Source organism: Theropithecus gelada, chromosome 1 (assembly GCF_003255815.1).
Source record: "Theropithecus gelada isolate Dixy chromosome 1, Tgel_1.0, whole genome shotgun sequence".
Lineage (NCBI taxonomy): Eukaryota > Metazoa > Chordata > Mammalia > Primates > Cercopithecidae > Theropithecus > Theropithecus gelada.
Window position 1 is genome coordinate 154,250,176 of NC_037668.1, and position 16,987 is coordinate 154,267,162.

Below are 16,987 nucleotides of genomic sequence, written 5' to 3' on the forward strand. Positions count from 1 at the left end.
GAAACTATTCCAATCAATAGAAAAAGAGGGAATCCTCCCTAACTCATTTTATGAGGCCAGCATCATCCTGATACCAAAGCCTGGCAGAGACAACAACAAAAAAGGGAATTTTAGAGCAATATCCCTAATGAACATCGATGCAAAAATCTTCAATAAAATACTGGCAAACCGAATGCAGCAGCACATCAAAGAGCTTATCCACCACAATCAAGTTGGCATCATCCCTGGGATGCAAGGCTGGTTCAACATACACAAATCAATAAACGTAACCCAGCATATAAACAGAGCCAAAGACAAAAAACACTTGATTATCTCAATAGATGCAGAAAAGGCCTTTGACAAAATTCAACTGCCCTTCAGGCTAAAAACTCTCAAAAAACTAGGTATCGATGGGACGTATCTCAAAATAAGAAGAGCTATTTATGACAAACCCACAGCCAATATCACACTGGATGGACAAAAACTGGAAGCATTCCCTTTGAAAACTGGTACAAGACAGGGATGCCCTCTCTCACCACTCCTATTCAACATAGTGTTGGAAGTTCTGGCCAGGAAAATCAAGGCAGGAGAAAGAAATAAAGGGTATTCAATTAGGAAAAGAGGAAGTCAAATTGTCCCTGTTTGCAGAGGACATGATTGTATATTTAGAAAACCCCATTGTCTCAGCCCAAAATCTCCTTAAGCTGATAAGCAACTTCAGCAAAGCCTCAGGATACAAAATCAATGTGCAAAAATCACAAGTATTCCTATACACCAATAACAGACAAAGAGTCAAATCATGAGTGAACTCCCATTCACGATTGCTTCAAAGAGAATAAAATACCTAGGAATCCAATTTACAAGGGATGTGAAGGACCTCTTCAAGGAGAACTACAAACAAAATAAAAACAAAATAAAAGAGGACACAAAATGGAAGAACATTCCACACTCATGGATAGGAAGAATCAATATCATGAAAATGGTTATACTGCCTAAGGTAATTTACAGATTCAATGCCATCCCCATCAAGCTACCAATGCCTTTCTTCACAGAATTGGAAAAAACTACTTTAAAGCTCATATGGAACTGAAAAAGAGCCCGCATTGCCAAGACAATCCTAAGCCAAAAGAACAAAGCTGGAGGCATCACACTACCTGACTTCAAACTATACTACAAGGCTACAGTAACCAAAACAGCATGGTACTGGTACCAAAACAGAGATATAGACCAATGGAACAGAACAGAGCCCTCAGAAATACCACACATCTACAACCATCTGATCTTTGACAAACCTGACAAAAACAAGAAATGGGGAAAGGATTCCCTATTTAATAAATGGTGCTGGGAAAACTGGCTAGCGATATGTAGAAAGCTGAAACTGGATCCCTTCCTTACATCTTATACAAAAATTAGTTCAAGATGGATTAAAGACTTAAATGTTAGACCTAAAACCATAAAAACCCTAGAAGAAAACCTAGGCAATACCATTCAGGACATAGGCATGGGCAAGGACTTCATGACTAAAACACCAAAAGCAACAGCAACAAAAGCCAAAATTGATAAATGGGACCTAATTAAACTAAAGAGCTTCCACACAGGAAAAGAAACTATCATCAGAGTGAACAGGCAACCTAAAGAAGGGGAGAAAATTTTTACAATTTACCTATCTGACAAAGGGCTAATATCCAGAATCTACAAAGAATTTAAACAAATTTACAAGAAAAAAATCAAACAACCCCATCAAAAAGTGGGCAAAGGATATGAACAGACACTTTTCAAAAGAAGACATTTATGCAGCCAACAGACACATGAAAAAATGCTCATCATCATTGGTGGTCAGAGAAATGCAAATCAAAACCACAATGAGATACCATCTCACACCAGTTAGAATGACAACCATTAAAAAGCCAGGAAACAACAGGTGCTGGAGAGGATGTGGAGGAAAAGGAAAACTTTTACACTGTTAGTGGGACTGTAAACTAGTTCTACTATTGTGGAAGACAGTGTGGTGATTCCTCAAGGATCTAGAACTAGAAATACCATTTGACCCAGTCATCCCATTACTGGGGATATACCCAAAGGGTTATAAATCATGCTGATATAAAGACATATGCACACATATGTTCATTGTGGCACTATTCACAATAGCAAAGACTTGGAACCAACCCAAATGTCCATCAATGACAGACTGGATTAAGAAAATGTGGCACATATAAACCATGGAATACTATGCAGCCATAAGAAAGGATAAGTTCATGTCCTTTGTGGAGACATGGATGAAGCTGGAAACCATCACTGTCAGCAAACTATCGCAAGGACAGAAAACCAAACACCACATGTTCTCACTCATAGGTCAGAATTGAACAATGAGAACATTTGAACACTTGGACACAGAGTGGGGAACATCACACACTGGGGCCTGTCATGGGGTGGTGGGACAGGGGAGGGACAGCATTAGGAGATAAACCTAATGTAAACGACGAGTTAATGGGTGCAGCACACCAACATGGCACATGTATACATATGTAACAAACCTGCACGTTGTGCACATGTACCCTAGAACTTAAAGTATATATTTTAAAAAAAACAGTGAAAGATCTTTACAATGAAAATTAAAAAACACTGATGTATGAAATTGAAAAAACCACAAAAAAGGAAGGATAGTCCATGTTCATGGATTGGAAGAATCAATATTGTTAAAATATCCATACTCTTTAAAGCAGTCTACAGATTCAATGCAATCCCTATAAAAATACCAGTGACATTCTTCATGGAAATGGGAAAAAAAATCCCAAAATTTATATAGAACCAGAAAAGACCCAGAATAGCCAAAGCTATTCCAAGCAAAAAGAACAAAACTGGAAGAATCACATTACCTGATTTCAAATTATACTACAAAGCTACAGTAACCCAAACAGCATGGTACTGGCATAAAAACACACACACAAACCAATGGAACAGAATAGAGAACCCAGAAACAAACCCATACATCTACTGTGAACTCATTTTCGACAAAGGTAACAAAAGCCTATATTGAGGAAAAGACATTCTCTTCTATAAATGGTGCTGGGAAAACTGGATATCCAGATGTAGAAGAACGAAACTAGACCTCCATCTGTTGCCAGATACAAAAATCAAATCAAAATGGATTAAAGACTTAAATTTATGACCTCAAATTATAAAACTATTACAAGAAAACATTAGGAGAAACTCTCCAGGACATTGGACTGGTCAACAATTTCTTGAGTAATACCCCATAAGCACAGGCAACTGAAACACAAATGTACAAACGGGATCATATTAAGTTAAAAAGCTTCTGCACAGCAAAGGAAACAATCAGCAAAGTGAAAAGACAACCCACAGAATAGGAGAAAATTCCTTCAAACTATCCTTCTGACAAGGGATTAATAATCCTTGAATATAAAAGGAGCTCAAACAACTCTATAAGAAAAAATCTAAGAATCCTATTTTAAAATGGGCAAAAGGTCTGAATAGGCATTTCCCGAAAGAAGACATACAAATGGCAAACAGGCATATGAAAAGGTGCTCAACATCACTGATTATCAAAGAAATGCAAATCAAAACTATAATGAGATATCATCCAACCCTAGGTAAAATCGGTTTTATCCAAAAGACAGGCAATAACAAATGCTGAGAAGGATGTTGAGAAAGGGGAACCTTCATACACTGTTGGCAGGAATGTAAATTAATATAACCACTATGGAGAACAGTTTGGAAGTTCCTCAAAAAACTAAGAAAAGAGCTATCATAAGATCCAATAATCTCATTCCTAGGTATAGACCCAAAAGAAAAGAAATCAGTATGTCAAAGAGATACCTGCACTCTGGTGTATTTTTATAATCACTCTGCAGCATTATTCATAATAGCCAAGATCTAGAAGCAATCTAAACGTCCATCAACAGATGAATGTGGTACAAATACACAATGGAGCACTATTCAGCCAAAAAAAAGAATGAGATCCTGTCATTTGCAACAAGGGATGGAAATGGAGGTCATTATGTTAAGTGACAAAAGTCAGGCACAGAAAGACAAAATTCACATGTTGTCACCTATTTGTGGGAACTAAACTCATGGTGATAGCAGAATGATCATTACCAGAAGCTTAGAAGGGTAGTTGGAGGTGGGGAAGGGAGGATGATTAATGAGTATAAAAATATAGCTGGAATGTATAAGATTTCATATTTTATAGCACAACAGGGTGACTACAGTCAACAATAATTTATTGTACATTTTAAAATAACTAAAAGAGGCTGGGCACGGTGGCTCACGCCTATAATCCCAGCACTTTGGGAGGCTGAGGTGGGCAGATCACTCGAGGTCAGGACTTTGAGACCAGCCTGGCCAACATAGTGAAACCCTGTCTCTACTAAAAATGCAAAAAATTAGCCAGGTGTGGTGGCACATGCGTGTAGTCCCAGCTGCTTGGGAGGTTGTGGCAGAACTGCTTGAATCCAGGAGGCGGAGGTTGCAGTGAGCCAAGATCGCGTCATTGCACTCCAGCCTGGGCAACAGGACAAGACTCTGTCTCAAAAAATAAAAATAAATAAAAATAAAAAATAAAATAAAATAACTAAAAAAGTGTAAGTGAATTGTTTGTAACACAAAGAAAGAATAAAAGCTTGAGGTGATGGATATCCCAATTACCCAGATAGGATTATTATGCATTGCATGCCTGTATCAAAATATCTCATGTATCCCATAAATACACTCACCTATTACTCACAAAATATTTTTTTAAATACAAGGAAAAAAATTAGAAACATTGTAAATGTCCATCCACAGGACAATAAATAAATTGTGCTTTATTCACCCAATAGAGTATTATATGGCAGAGAAAATTAATGAACTACAGTTACACAAAAATATGAATAAACCATAAAAACAAAATATTGTGTGAAAAAGTAGCCAGAGAAAACTGCAGAAAATGTATTATTCTTATAAAACCCCAAACCAAATAAGCTAAACAAAATATTTCAAGATACATCCATTTGTAATAAAATTATTTTCAAAAGGCATGAGAAGGAGCAACACAAAATTTAGGATATTACTTTTAATGGGAAAGCAAGTGAACAGAAGAAGGAAGAAAAATACTGGGAGATAATCATATTGGTAATGTTCTAGTTAAATAGGTTCATGATGCTCTTTTTATTATTAAACGTCTAAGTTTTATATATGTTACAAATAGTTCATAAACTTATATGAACTAAATTAAATTTAGAGAAGCAAATTGATAGTCCATTTTTGTCAACATAAAATTACATATGTATTATATAGTACATAAAACTATACACATTTATTCACATCAATTTTATTTCCATGTGCACAGAGGAATAATCTAAGGTTGTACAGCAAATACTTAAGAGTGATAACCATAAGAAATTAAATAAAGAGAAAGGAGTGTAGCTATTTTACCTTTCATTTAATTTATGTCCATATTACTTGCGTTTATTTCAAAGCACATAGGCTATTTTATAACTATGTTAACACCAAAATTAAAAAGAATCTAAAGAATTATAAGGTTTTACCTGTCTGCATAGTTTTCTGAGAAGTATTTGAAAAGCAGCAAAGGACACTATAAGCTTAGCACCACCATGTTAACTATCATGTTAACCAATCCTTGATTTGTATCTCTTCAAATTCCTTATAGATTGTTTCTTAATTAATAAGTACAATATCCTCTAATAGCCAAATCTTATTCTTATATTACTCACAATTACTAACCTTTCTTTTTCCCCTCCACTTATTTGTTTTCTCTCTTCTCTTCTTCTTAATTTTTCCCTGGGTAGCATCTAAAAGTTTAAAAAGATTTGGAAGTTTCAGTTCTAACATTAAAAATTATTTTATTGATTAAAGAATTTGAAGGATTAAAATAATTAAGATTGATATTTTAATCAACTTTACTATGTTTGTTGGAAGAATCTTACAAGATACAAATAGCAGATAAAATTGTTTAATTTGCCAGGCATGGTGGTGCACATCTGTAATTCCAGCATTTTGAGAGGCTGAGGCAGGCAGATCACTTGAGCTCAGGAGTTTGAGACCAGCCTGGGCAACATGGCAAAACCTTGTCCCTACCAAAAATACAAAAATTAGCCAGACATGTGGAGTGCACCTGTAGTCCCAGCTACTCAACAGGCTGAGGTGGGAGGATCGCTTGAGCCCAGCAGGTCAAGGTTGCAGTGAGCCAAGATCATGCCACTGCACTCCAGCTTGGTGACAGAATGAGGCATTGTCTCTAAAAAAAAGAAGAAAAAAGAAAAAAGTTTAATTATAGTTGTATCCCAGTATAAATACATGGCATTTAGGAACCCATCCAAAAGACAATGCTCTCCTAGGTCCACTAGAATGCAACCTCCAGTGAATCTAGGGAATATAAGGTGTTATTAGCAGAAACTATGTGAATGTAACTATTAAGCAGTCTACTGGAAAATATAAATGAATTATTTTAATAAGAACACGGAAAAGGAGGACGGGTGTGGTGGTTCATGTCATCTGTAATTCCAACATTTTGGGAGGCTGAGGCAAGAGGATCACTTGAGGTCAGGAGTTTGATACCAGCCTGGGGAACATGGTGAAACCTCATTTTTACTAAAAATACAAAAATTAGCCACGCATGGTGGTGGGCACTTGTAATCTCAGCTACTCAAGAGGCTGAGGCAGGAGAATCACTTGAACCTGGGAGGCGGAGGCTGCAGTAAGCTGAGATTGTGCCACTGCACTCCAGCCTGGGCAACAGAGCAAGACTCTGTCTCAAAATTTAAAAATACAAAAAAAGAAAAAGAAAAAGGACATAGAAAAGGAGAATGTTAGTTTGCCACCATATTAACTACTCCATTCTACAAAAGACAACCATTTTCCTGACTAGAAGCAAAGATTACCGATGTGATTTTTGTATTATCCAGCTTGGGGTTGTCAGTTCCTTGAATCTTTAGTTGATGTCTTTCATCTGTTTGGGGAAACTTTTAGGCATTTGCTTTTCTTTCCTTCTTCAATTCCAATTACAATGTTAGATCTCATTACTGTGTCTCACATGTCTCTAACATTTTCTTCTGTATCTTTTCTTTTTTTTCCCTCCTGATGTGACTTCCAGTTTACTAATTCTTTGTGTGTGTCTAATCTACTGAAAAATCTATCTAAATTGCTAATTTTAGATAATGATTTTTTTTTTTTTTTTGAGACAGAGTCTGGCTCTGTGCCCCAGGCTGGAGTGCAGTGGCGCAATCTCGGCTCACTGCAAGCTCCGCCTCCCGGGTTCACACCATTCTCCTGCCTCAGCCTCCCGAGTAGCTGGGACTACAGGCGCCCGCCACCACGCCTAGATAATGAATTTTTATTCCAGAATTTATACCTGATTCTTTCTTACAGTTGATAAATCTCTATTTTCTTAAATACATTAATCACAACTGTTTAAACTTCATTGCCAGCTAACTCAACATCTGTATTACCTGTAGGGCTGTTACTATTTTTTTCTCTTGTTTTTCAGTCATGTAGGCATATCTAATAATTTTTTATTAAAAGTTATGTATGCTGTATTAAAAAATTCTAGAGATTCTAGATGATGTTATCCATCTCTCAAGATTATTTATCCTCCACCAGGCAAACAGAATGATGGATGATGATCTAAACCCAACTAGGGATGCAGAGATGAGATTATAATTCCAGTAAGGCTCAATTTACCTCTGATTCATTCCTATCCCTCCTGGGTTTTCTACAGAGGGTCTGTGTTACTGGAAGCAGAAGTCAATAAAAGAAATTTATTTAATAGTGTAAACCCACAACTACAAACTGAATAGGAATTAGCTGCTCATCTTTTTCCTGGAAGTTATAGGTTCTCCAGTAAAATAAGGGGAAAATAAAAGAGGAAGAAACAATATGATCCAGAAAATGGGTGACCAAACCCAAAAGAGAGGTAAAGGATATATCCAGAATGAAGACAAAAGAACTTAATATCACAGTTGCTTAACAGGTCTTGAGAACAGTAAGTCCAAATGGAGTATGTTAAATGGATCTAGGAGAGAATCCCGAAATGAAATTAACTGAATACCTGATGTGTCTGAACCTTTTCAAAAGTGATTTATACTACTACAACACATCACAAACACAGAAAACTAAACAAATTTTATTGACTGGGTGCGGTGGCTCATGCCTGTAATCCCAGCATTTTGGGAGGCCGAGGCGAGCAGATCATGAAGTCAGGAGATCGAGACCATCCTGGCTAACATGGTGAGACCCTGTCTCTACTAAAAATAGAAAAAATTAGCCAGGCATGGTGGCACACGCCTGTAATCCCAGCTACTCAGGAGGCTGAGGCAGGAGAATCGCTTGAACCTGGGAGGCGGAGGTTGCAGTGAGCCAAGATCGCACCAATGCACATCAGCCTGGGCAACAGAGAGAGACTCCATCTCAAAAAAATAAAATAAAATAAAATAAAATAAAATAATAATTATTATTAACTGTAAGGAATAAAAAAGTTGTGCTAGAAAGGAACCATTATATGGTTCAGCTGTGAACAGCATAGCATCTACATAGCCATAACAATTAAACTATTAAATTATCAAAGTTACAATAAAGAAATCCTATTTAGGAGGATGGGAGGAAGAAAGTAAATGCAGGGGAAACAGTGGTTTAAAACAAAAGTAGCTAAATTCTAATCATCCATAGAGCCTAAAACTGAAAAATGTAGAAATGATTACATAAACAAGTTATGGAACCATATCTATCAGAGATAGATATCAAAACAGACTGCTAAAAGAGTTTGAAATGCCTGCTTCTGGAAACTGGGATTGGGAAGAATCATTTTGAAATTATCAATTAATGGTAGGGTAGAATAACGACATTTTGAGATATGCCAAGACTCAGAAAATTTACTTCCCAGACAACATTTTGTAAAAAGTTATTTGACAGTGTTCTCCAACAGGCAGAACACTAAGAGAGGGGAAGATATGAATCTAAGAAAACAATGGATCCAACCCAGAAGACCAGTGAGTGGAGATCCTAGGATAACAGAGAAATAGCAGGTCTTGAGGGTAGAAAATGGTCTAGATTACACTAGGCAGGCAAGAATATCTCCAGAGAAAAGAAATGAACTCTAAGGAATAGTATAATTAAAAGGATGGAAAATCTTTTCATTATGGCAGTTATATGATCTTTTTGTCAACAATAAAAAACAAGAAGGAGAACTAGAAACTCTAAGAAAAACAAAAACTATGGCTGGGCGCGGTGGCTCACGCCTGTAACCCCAGCACTTTGGGAGGCCGAGACGGGCGGATCACGAGGTCAGATCGAGACCATCCTGGCTAACACGGTAAAACCCCATCTCTACTAAAAAATACAAAAAACTAGCCAGGTGAGGTGGCGGGCGCCTGTAGTCCCAGCTACTTGGGAGGCTGAGGCAGAAGAATGGCATGAACCCAGGAGGCGGAGCTTGCAGTGAGCCGAGATTGTGCCACTGCACTCCAGCCTGGGTGACAGAGCGAGACTCCATCTCAAAAAAAAAAAAAGAAAAAGAAAAAAAAACTATAAGAAAGTCATGGTTCGAATACAAAGCAAAACTAAGATACAGCACGGTTTTAACCAACTGATAGAATATAAATGATGTACTTGATGCTGTGACTAGAAAAACACTCTCCTTTGAGAATCCTAGCAATCATAATATTAGATCCATGAAATGGAAATGTAATTCTTGCCTGTAACTTGGCACTGTAGTAACACTATTTATATAATGATAGTGATTTAAATGCTGATTATTGGTCTTAAAGATTTAAAGTGAATCTATGGACCAAAAAAAGACAATTTTTGTTGTAGATATTAACTGCTGAAAAACTAAAAGAATACAATGGGGAGAAAAAAATGGAGGAAAGGATAGAGATACCAATATATTTAACTTACGTAAGAGAGAATAAAATAATTAACTACAGTTGATGGAACAAGCAGAGTTACAAGTAGGTTACTTATTAATACCAAATTAGCCAATAGAAAAACTAATTACAACACAACTTACAAACATTGAGAGAGTAAAGGTAGGTGAGACAAAGGAGTAATTTAAAGTGATCTTGTCTAGGGTTGAGTGTGGAGAACATTTGTTATATTTTGGTTGCCTAGTATCTGATTCCGCTTCCTATGTTTAGTGAATATTCGTCCACATGCCTTTCACCATCAATGCTAAAAAAGCCAATCTTGCTTTTCCAGTTCCCTTTGCAGCTGGGACATATTACTTGAATTAGGACTCCAAATGTTAATAGTGGTTACCACATGCAATTCCTTTAGCCTATACTAAATATTTCCTAATTCTACTTCCTTGCCTTTGCCTGAAAATGCCTATTCATCCTCCACCACTCAAGTTTAATCATTTCCTCTCCAAAGCCTTTCCTTGCCCCCATGACATATGCATGTGAAGTAATAGCACTCACCTGCACTGTAATGAACTATTTGCTTGTTTTATTGTCTACTATATTTTCTTTTTTTTTTTTCTTTTTAACTCTTCTTACTATCATTCCCAATATTGCTTAATAAAAGTTCCTTGTCTGAAGGGACCATGGCATGTTTACATTACATCTGGCACATACTGAGTATGCTCAATAAATATTAGTTGAATAAACAAAAATTATAACACATGTTTAGTACTTTTTTCCTAAATCACCTAACTTATAAATATGAAACTTTAACAGGATGATAAACATACCTTCAGTACTCGAATCTGTCTGGCTTCCTGAAGATGATGATGAAGAAAAAGGAAACACACGATCATCTGAAGAAAAAGATGTCACTGATCTATGTCGGGATCGGTGCTGGTTTTGGTTTTGCTTTCTTTTTTTCTTTCGTTTGTGTTTACCTTAGAGAGATATAAAATGGAACACAATTATTCTCCCAAATATTAGCAACATATGAGAGAGAAACATATGCATTAATTTATAAAATGTACCTTAAATTACCCAAAAGGCCTTCAAGCAAGCATAAACTCCTACCTTCATATTTGCCAGCCTTGGCATCTTCAGGATTTCTGTGAGCGGACTTCTTATCCATGTCTATTAAACCTCCCTGCCATGTCTATAAAACCAAAATATTGACATATTATTAGAGAATTTAAAATGCAAAATGATATTTCTGGGGACAAAGAAAATGAAAATGGTAACAACCTCAGCACTAACATTTTGGGCTGGATTATTCTTGGTTGTGAAGGGCTTTCCTTTGGATTTTAGGCTATCGAGCCACAATTTCTGGCCTCTACCCACTAGATGCCAATAGCACCTTTATGTGTGATGACCTAAAATGGCTCCAGACATTAACAACTGTCCCTTGGGGGGCAACCACTGTTGAGAACCACAATTCTATTGAGAACAAATGGACTAGAGTAGTAGTAATAGAGACAGAAAAAAGAGGCTGAATTCAAGAATCAGAATGACCAGGAATTGCTGGTGGACTGGCTATAAAGGAAAGAAAGAAATAAGGGATAACTTCTAGAATTTTGGCGTGATCAATTCGGTAGAAAACAATACCATTAACTGAGATATGCCAACACTAAAGAAGGAATACGTCTGGAATAATATTCCACTAAAATACAGAATAGAAAATCGGAAGTTTTTTTTCTTTTTGAGACAGAGTCTCACTCTGTCAACCAGGCTGGAGTGCAGTGGCGCAATCTCGGCTCACTGCAACCTCTGCCTCCTGGGTTCAAGTGATTCTCGTGCCTCAACCTCCTGAGTAGCTGGGATTACAAGCACCCGCCACCACGCCTGGCTCATTTTTTTTGTATTTTTAGTAGAGACAGGATTTCACCATGTTGGCCATGTTAGTCTTGAACTCCTGACCTCAAACAATCTGTCCACCTTGGCCTCCCAAAGTGCTGGGATTACAGGCATGAGCCATCGCACCCGGCCCAGAAAGTTTCAAGGCATACCTAAATAACAATTTAGTAGATGCCTATAGACTAAGTAAATATGTTATTTACTTCATGTTGACAAAGATCATTTGAATAGAGAAAAAGCACTCACAGTAGTATGTCTGGGAATCTTCAGCACAATATTTCAAGCCACAAGGCTGAATGATACCACAAAAAGAAACAGCACAAATGGGGTACTAAATACTCATCTTTCATAACTGAAAGTCAAAGAATAATGTCTAAGGTGGATAATGTCTAAATTAGGAAACATTACTATAAATATATTACTTTAACATATATAAGTAGATCTAGAAAAAGAGCTAAAAGAATTGAAGGAAGATGCAAATTAGACGGAGTACTGTAGTACTTTTTGGTTTTTAAAATGATGAGTAAATGTTATTTTGACAAAAATGTAAAAGTAAATAAATCTCCTCCTTTAAAGCACACAAAGAGTAAGTGGGAATTCTCATCCAAGATGCCAGACTTCCTTCCTAGTCATATTAAAATGACGGTTAAGCAATAAACAAAGAAAGTAAAAGGTGAGGGGTATAAAAGTGTAGAAAACTGCAGGAGTTTGAAGGAAAAAAAAATCTCAGGATAAAGCTGTTCAAAGTACTCAAGAGCAATAGTTCCAAATAAGAACAAAATATCAATGGGTTCTAACAAAGTTGTCAAGAATTAATACTAGCAACATTTCCCTTAAAACCATGAACTTTAAGAGAAATACAACCTAAGCACATTCCTGAGACTTGCAATGAATAATATGTATAAAGTCACAATAAAATGTTATTTTGAGTTTTTTATTTTTTCATTTTATTTTTTTTACCTTATTTATTTATTTAGACAGGGTGTTGCTTTGCTGCCCGAGCTGAAATGCAGTGGTGCAATCATAACTTATGACAGCCCTAAACTCCAGGGCTCAAGCGATCCTCCTTCCTAAGTCTCCCAAAGTGTTGGGATTACAGGTGTGAGCCATCGAGTCCAACTATTTTCATTGGTTTTTAACATGTGAATCCAATTTACAGAGGAAAACACTGAAGTGTTCATAACAGTTATAGAACAAAAGTTAATTTATCCAATTATAATGCTATAAATGTAAAGGTAGAGCTGTCAGGACATGAAAGATGGAGAAGGAAAAGAAAAGATAGCAGGGAGTGCCAGTATCATCCTACGAAATCAAGAGTGCTAAAACTTGTGATAGTGATAGAACAAGAAATATGTTTAAATATATTGATAGAACAAGAAATATGTGTTTAAATATATTGCTTAATTGCTTAAGTTTACAAGAGAAAACAAAAGAGAAAATAAAAACACTTTATGAAATCTGTAGAGAAAGCAGCCAGCAGCAGAGGCTGTCATAATTGAGTCCTCATCTATCACAGCAGAAACTCAGAGGACAATAAATAAATTTGAGAAAAAACAGTATGGGCATACTATTTAGAAATGTAGAAATAATCACCAAAATAACTAAACATAAAAAATGTTTAAAGTGTTTGTCTATGGGGATGTGGATCCAGAACGAGGAGAAAGCAGGTGGGATGGAGACTGTTGCTTTTCATTATCAACTCTTACATACAATTTGATCTTTTAATCACGTGCACATATTATGTTGCTAAATGTTTTTAAAGGTTTTTTTAAAAAAGTGAATTGGGAAGTGAGGAAATAAGGACAATAAACTATATTTTAACATGAAAGCAGACAAACAGCATAGCAGTTGGAGGAATTACTGAGGTCAGGGGTGAGTTTTTAAAATGAGATTCTAGACTATTGGTTTTTTTCTTAAAAAAATTTTCAGTAAAATTTACTTTCAAATTTATATACAGTAAAATTCACATGTATGTACAGTATTAAGAGTTCTAACACATGCATAGATACTTGTAACCACCATTAACAGGATACAGAACAATTCCAACATCCAAAGAATTTCCTCGTGCTACTCCCTGGCAGTTAGACCCTCTCCCCACCTTTAACTCTGGGCAACTACTCATCTATCTGTTCACTGTCTGTTTAGTCTTACCTTTTCCAGCATGTCATATAAATGAAATCGTAAGTATTTAACCATTTTATATTGGTTTCCTTCGCTTAATATAACATACTTGAGATTCATCGAAGCTACTGCATATATCAATGTTTGTTCCTTTTTATCCAGTCCTATTCCATTGTGAAGATGTACCACACTGTGTTTATCCACATTCACTCACTTAGGGACATTTAGTTTATGTAGTTCTTCTTGTTTAGTCTGCTAATATGGTAGATTCCACTGATTAATTTTCACATGTTGAACCAACCTTAATTTAGGACATTTTGGGCAATTATAAATAATGCTACTATAAACATTCATTTACAGATTTTTGTGTTAGCATAAGTTTTTATTTCCCTGGGATAAACACACAAAAGTGGAACTGGAGAGTTACACAGTAAGTGTATGCTTAACTTCCTAAGAAACTGCACAACTGTTCACCAAAGTGGCTGTAGTAATGTGTGAATGTCCTAGTTGCTCCATATCCTTGTCAGGACTTGGTATTATTTTTTAATTCTATCCATTCTGGTAACTGTTTAATACTATCTCTTGGCTTTAATTTGCATTTCCCTAATGATCAGTGATGTTGAACGTATTTTCATGTGCTTATTTGCTAGCTGTATATCATCTTTGGCGAAGTGTACAACTTTTTGCCTATTTTTTAAATTGGGTTATTTGGTTTCTTGTTAGGTTTTGGAAATTCTTTATATATTCTGGATATAAAAGTCTTTGGTCAAGTATGTGATTTGCAAATATCTTCTCCTAACATGGTTTGTCTTTCATTCTCTTTACAGTACCCTTTATATAGTAAAATATTTTTTGATTAAATTCAATTGATCTTTTTCTTTATAGATAGTGCTTTTGTTGTTACCTAATAATTCTTTGCCTAACCCAATGTCACAAACATTTTCTCCTATGTTTTCCTAAAGAATTTTAGGTTTTAGCCTGGGCGCGGTGGCTCACTCCTGTAATCCCAGCATTTTGGGAGGCTGAGGCAGGCGGATCATGAGGTCAGGAGATCAAGACCATCCTGGCTAATATGGTGAAACCCTGTCTCTACTAAAAGTACGAAAAATTAGCCAGGCGTGGTCACGAGATCAGGAGATCAAGACCATCCTGGCTAATATGGTGAAATCCCGTCTCTACTAAAAGTACAAAAAATTAGCCAGGCATGGTGGCAGGCACCTGTAGTCCCAGCTACTGGGGAGGCTGAGGAAGGAGAATGGTGTATACCCGGTAGGCGGAGCTTGCAGTGAGCCCAGATCCCGCCACTGCACTCCAGTCTGGGGGACAGAGTGAGACTCCGTCTCAAAAAACAAACAAACAAAAAAGAATTTTAGGATTTTACTTCAGCTCTGCTCTTCATTCTAAAAAGTCTTTTGCTAATTTAGTTCCTTTACCTTTCCTTATCAACTTTATCATCAAGTAATTTATGCCTAAAAAATATTGCTTGGACTTTGTAATCAAATTCATAGATCTATTTAGGGAGAACTGACATTTTAACTAGACTGAATTTTCCAATCCATGAACACTATGGGTCTTCTTTCATCAGCAATTTGTAGTTTTTAGCACACAAATCCCACACATATTTTGTTAGATTTCTACCAAAGTATTTCATTTGTGAGGGAGGAGGGTGGGTCACTTTCCAAATCCCACACACACTTTGTTAGATTTCTACCTAAGTATTTCATTTGTGAGGGAGGAGAGTGGGTCAGTTTCCAACGGTTCACTGTTAGTGTAGAAATAGGATTATGTATGTTAAGCTTGTATCCTGCAACCTGCTAAATTTACTTGTTAGCTCTACCAGCTTTTTAAATAACTTCTTGAGATTTACTATATAACTGTCATCTGCAAATATAATTGTATTTCTTCTTTTCCAATCAGAATGCTTTTCTTGACTTACTATAATTGCTAGGATTTCCAGTAAATATTAAATAGTAGTGGAAGAAACATCCTTGCCTGGTTCCCAATCTTGGAGGGTAGAAAGCTTTCAGTCTTTCATCATTAAGTATAACAATACCTATGGGTTTTGTCGATGCCTTTTATTAGGTTCTCTTCCATTACTTGTTTGCTGAGTTTTAAGAATCATGAATGAATGCTGAATTTTCTTAAGTGTTTTTTCTGCATCTATTAATAGGATCATGTAGTTTTTCTTATGGATTGATGTTCAAATGTTGAATTCCTGGCATGAGACTTGGTCACAATGTATTATTTTTCTAGTATACTGCTGATTCAATTTGCTAATATTTTTTGAGGAAGTTGTATCTTTGTTCATGGGGGATTTTAACTTTTAGATTTGTTTTTTGTGTTGTCTTTATCTGGTTTTGGTATCCAGAAAATGCCGCCTTCATAAAATGAGTTAAGTGTTTCTTCTTTTTCTACAATCCAAAGAGTTTGTAACAGAACTGGTATTTTTTCGTCCTTGAATGTTTGGTGAAATTACCCGGTGAAATTATCTGGGCCTAGAGCTTTTTTAAATTATTATTATTCTTTTTTTTTTTTCTTCCTGGCAAGAGTCTTCTTGCCAGGGTTTATTTTTCGTTGTTGCTGTTGTTTTGTTTGTTTTTCTCACAAATTCTATTTCTTTAATAGTTATAGGACTATTTCATTTACCTATTTTGTCCTGGGTGAGTTTTCGTAATTTTGATAGTGCCCCTTTCTCTCACATTATCAAATTTATAAATACAGAGGTGTTTGTGTATTGCCTCATCCTTTTTAATGTCTTTTGGGTTGGGAGTGCTCTTAGAGCATGTATGTTTTTTGTTTCTTTTTAAAAAATATATTTAGGCCGGGCGCGGTGGCTCAAGCCTGTAATCCCAGCACTTTGGGAGGCCGAGGCGGGTGGATCACGAGGTCAGGAGATCGAGACCATCCTGGCTAACATGGTGAAACCCTGTCTCTACTAAAAATACAAAAAAACTAGCCGGGCGCGGTGGTGGGCGCCTGTTGTCCCAGCTACTCGGAGGCTGAGGCGGGAGAATGGCATGAACCCGGGAGGCGGAGCTTGCAGTGAGCAGAGATCGCGCCACTGCACTCCAGCCTGGGTGACAGAGTGAGACTCCGTCTCAAAAAAAAAAAAAAAAAAAAAT

General features: G+C 36.4%; 1 protein-coding gene across 1 annotated transcript in view; it reads right to left on the minus strand.

Annotated features, from left to right (window-relative positions):
- The window catches only part of LOC112610869 (putative uncharacterized protein encoded by LINC00467 homolog), a 63,370-nt gene that overhangs the window by 43,133 nt on the left and 3,250 nt on the right, over positions 1-16,987 (minus strand). Inside the window, exons 2-4 of the mRNA XM_025364440.1 lie at positions 10,965-11,046; positions 10,682-10,831; positions 5,722-5,789 (exon numbers count right to left, since the gene is read on the minus strand). Coding sequence (XP_025220225.1) covers positions 5,722-5,789; positions 10,682-10,831; positions 10,965-11,022 — 276 coding nt within the window. The 5' untranslated portion in view covers positions 11,023-11,046. The remainder of the gene's footprint in view (positions 1-5,721; positions 5,790-10,681; positions 10,832-10,964; positions 11,047-16,987) is intronic.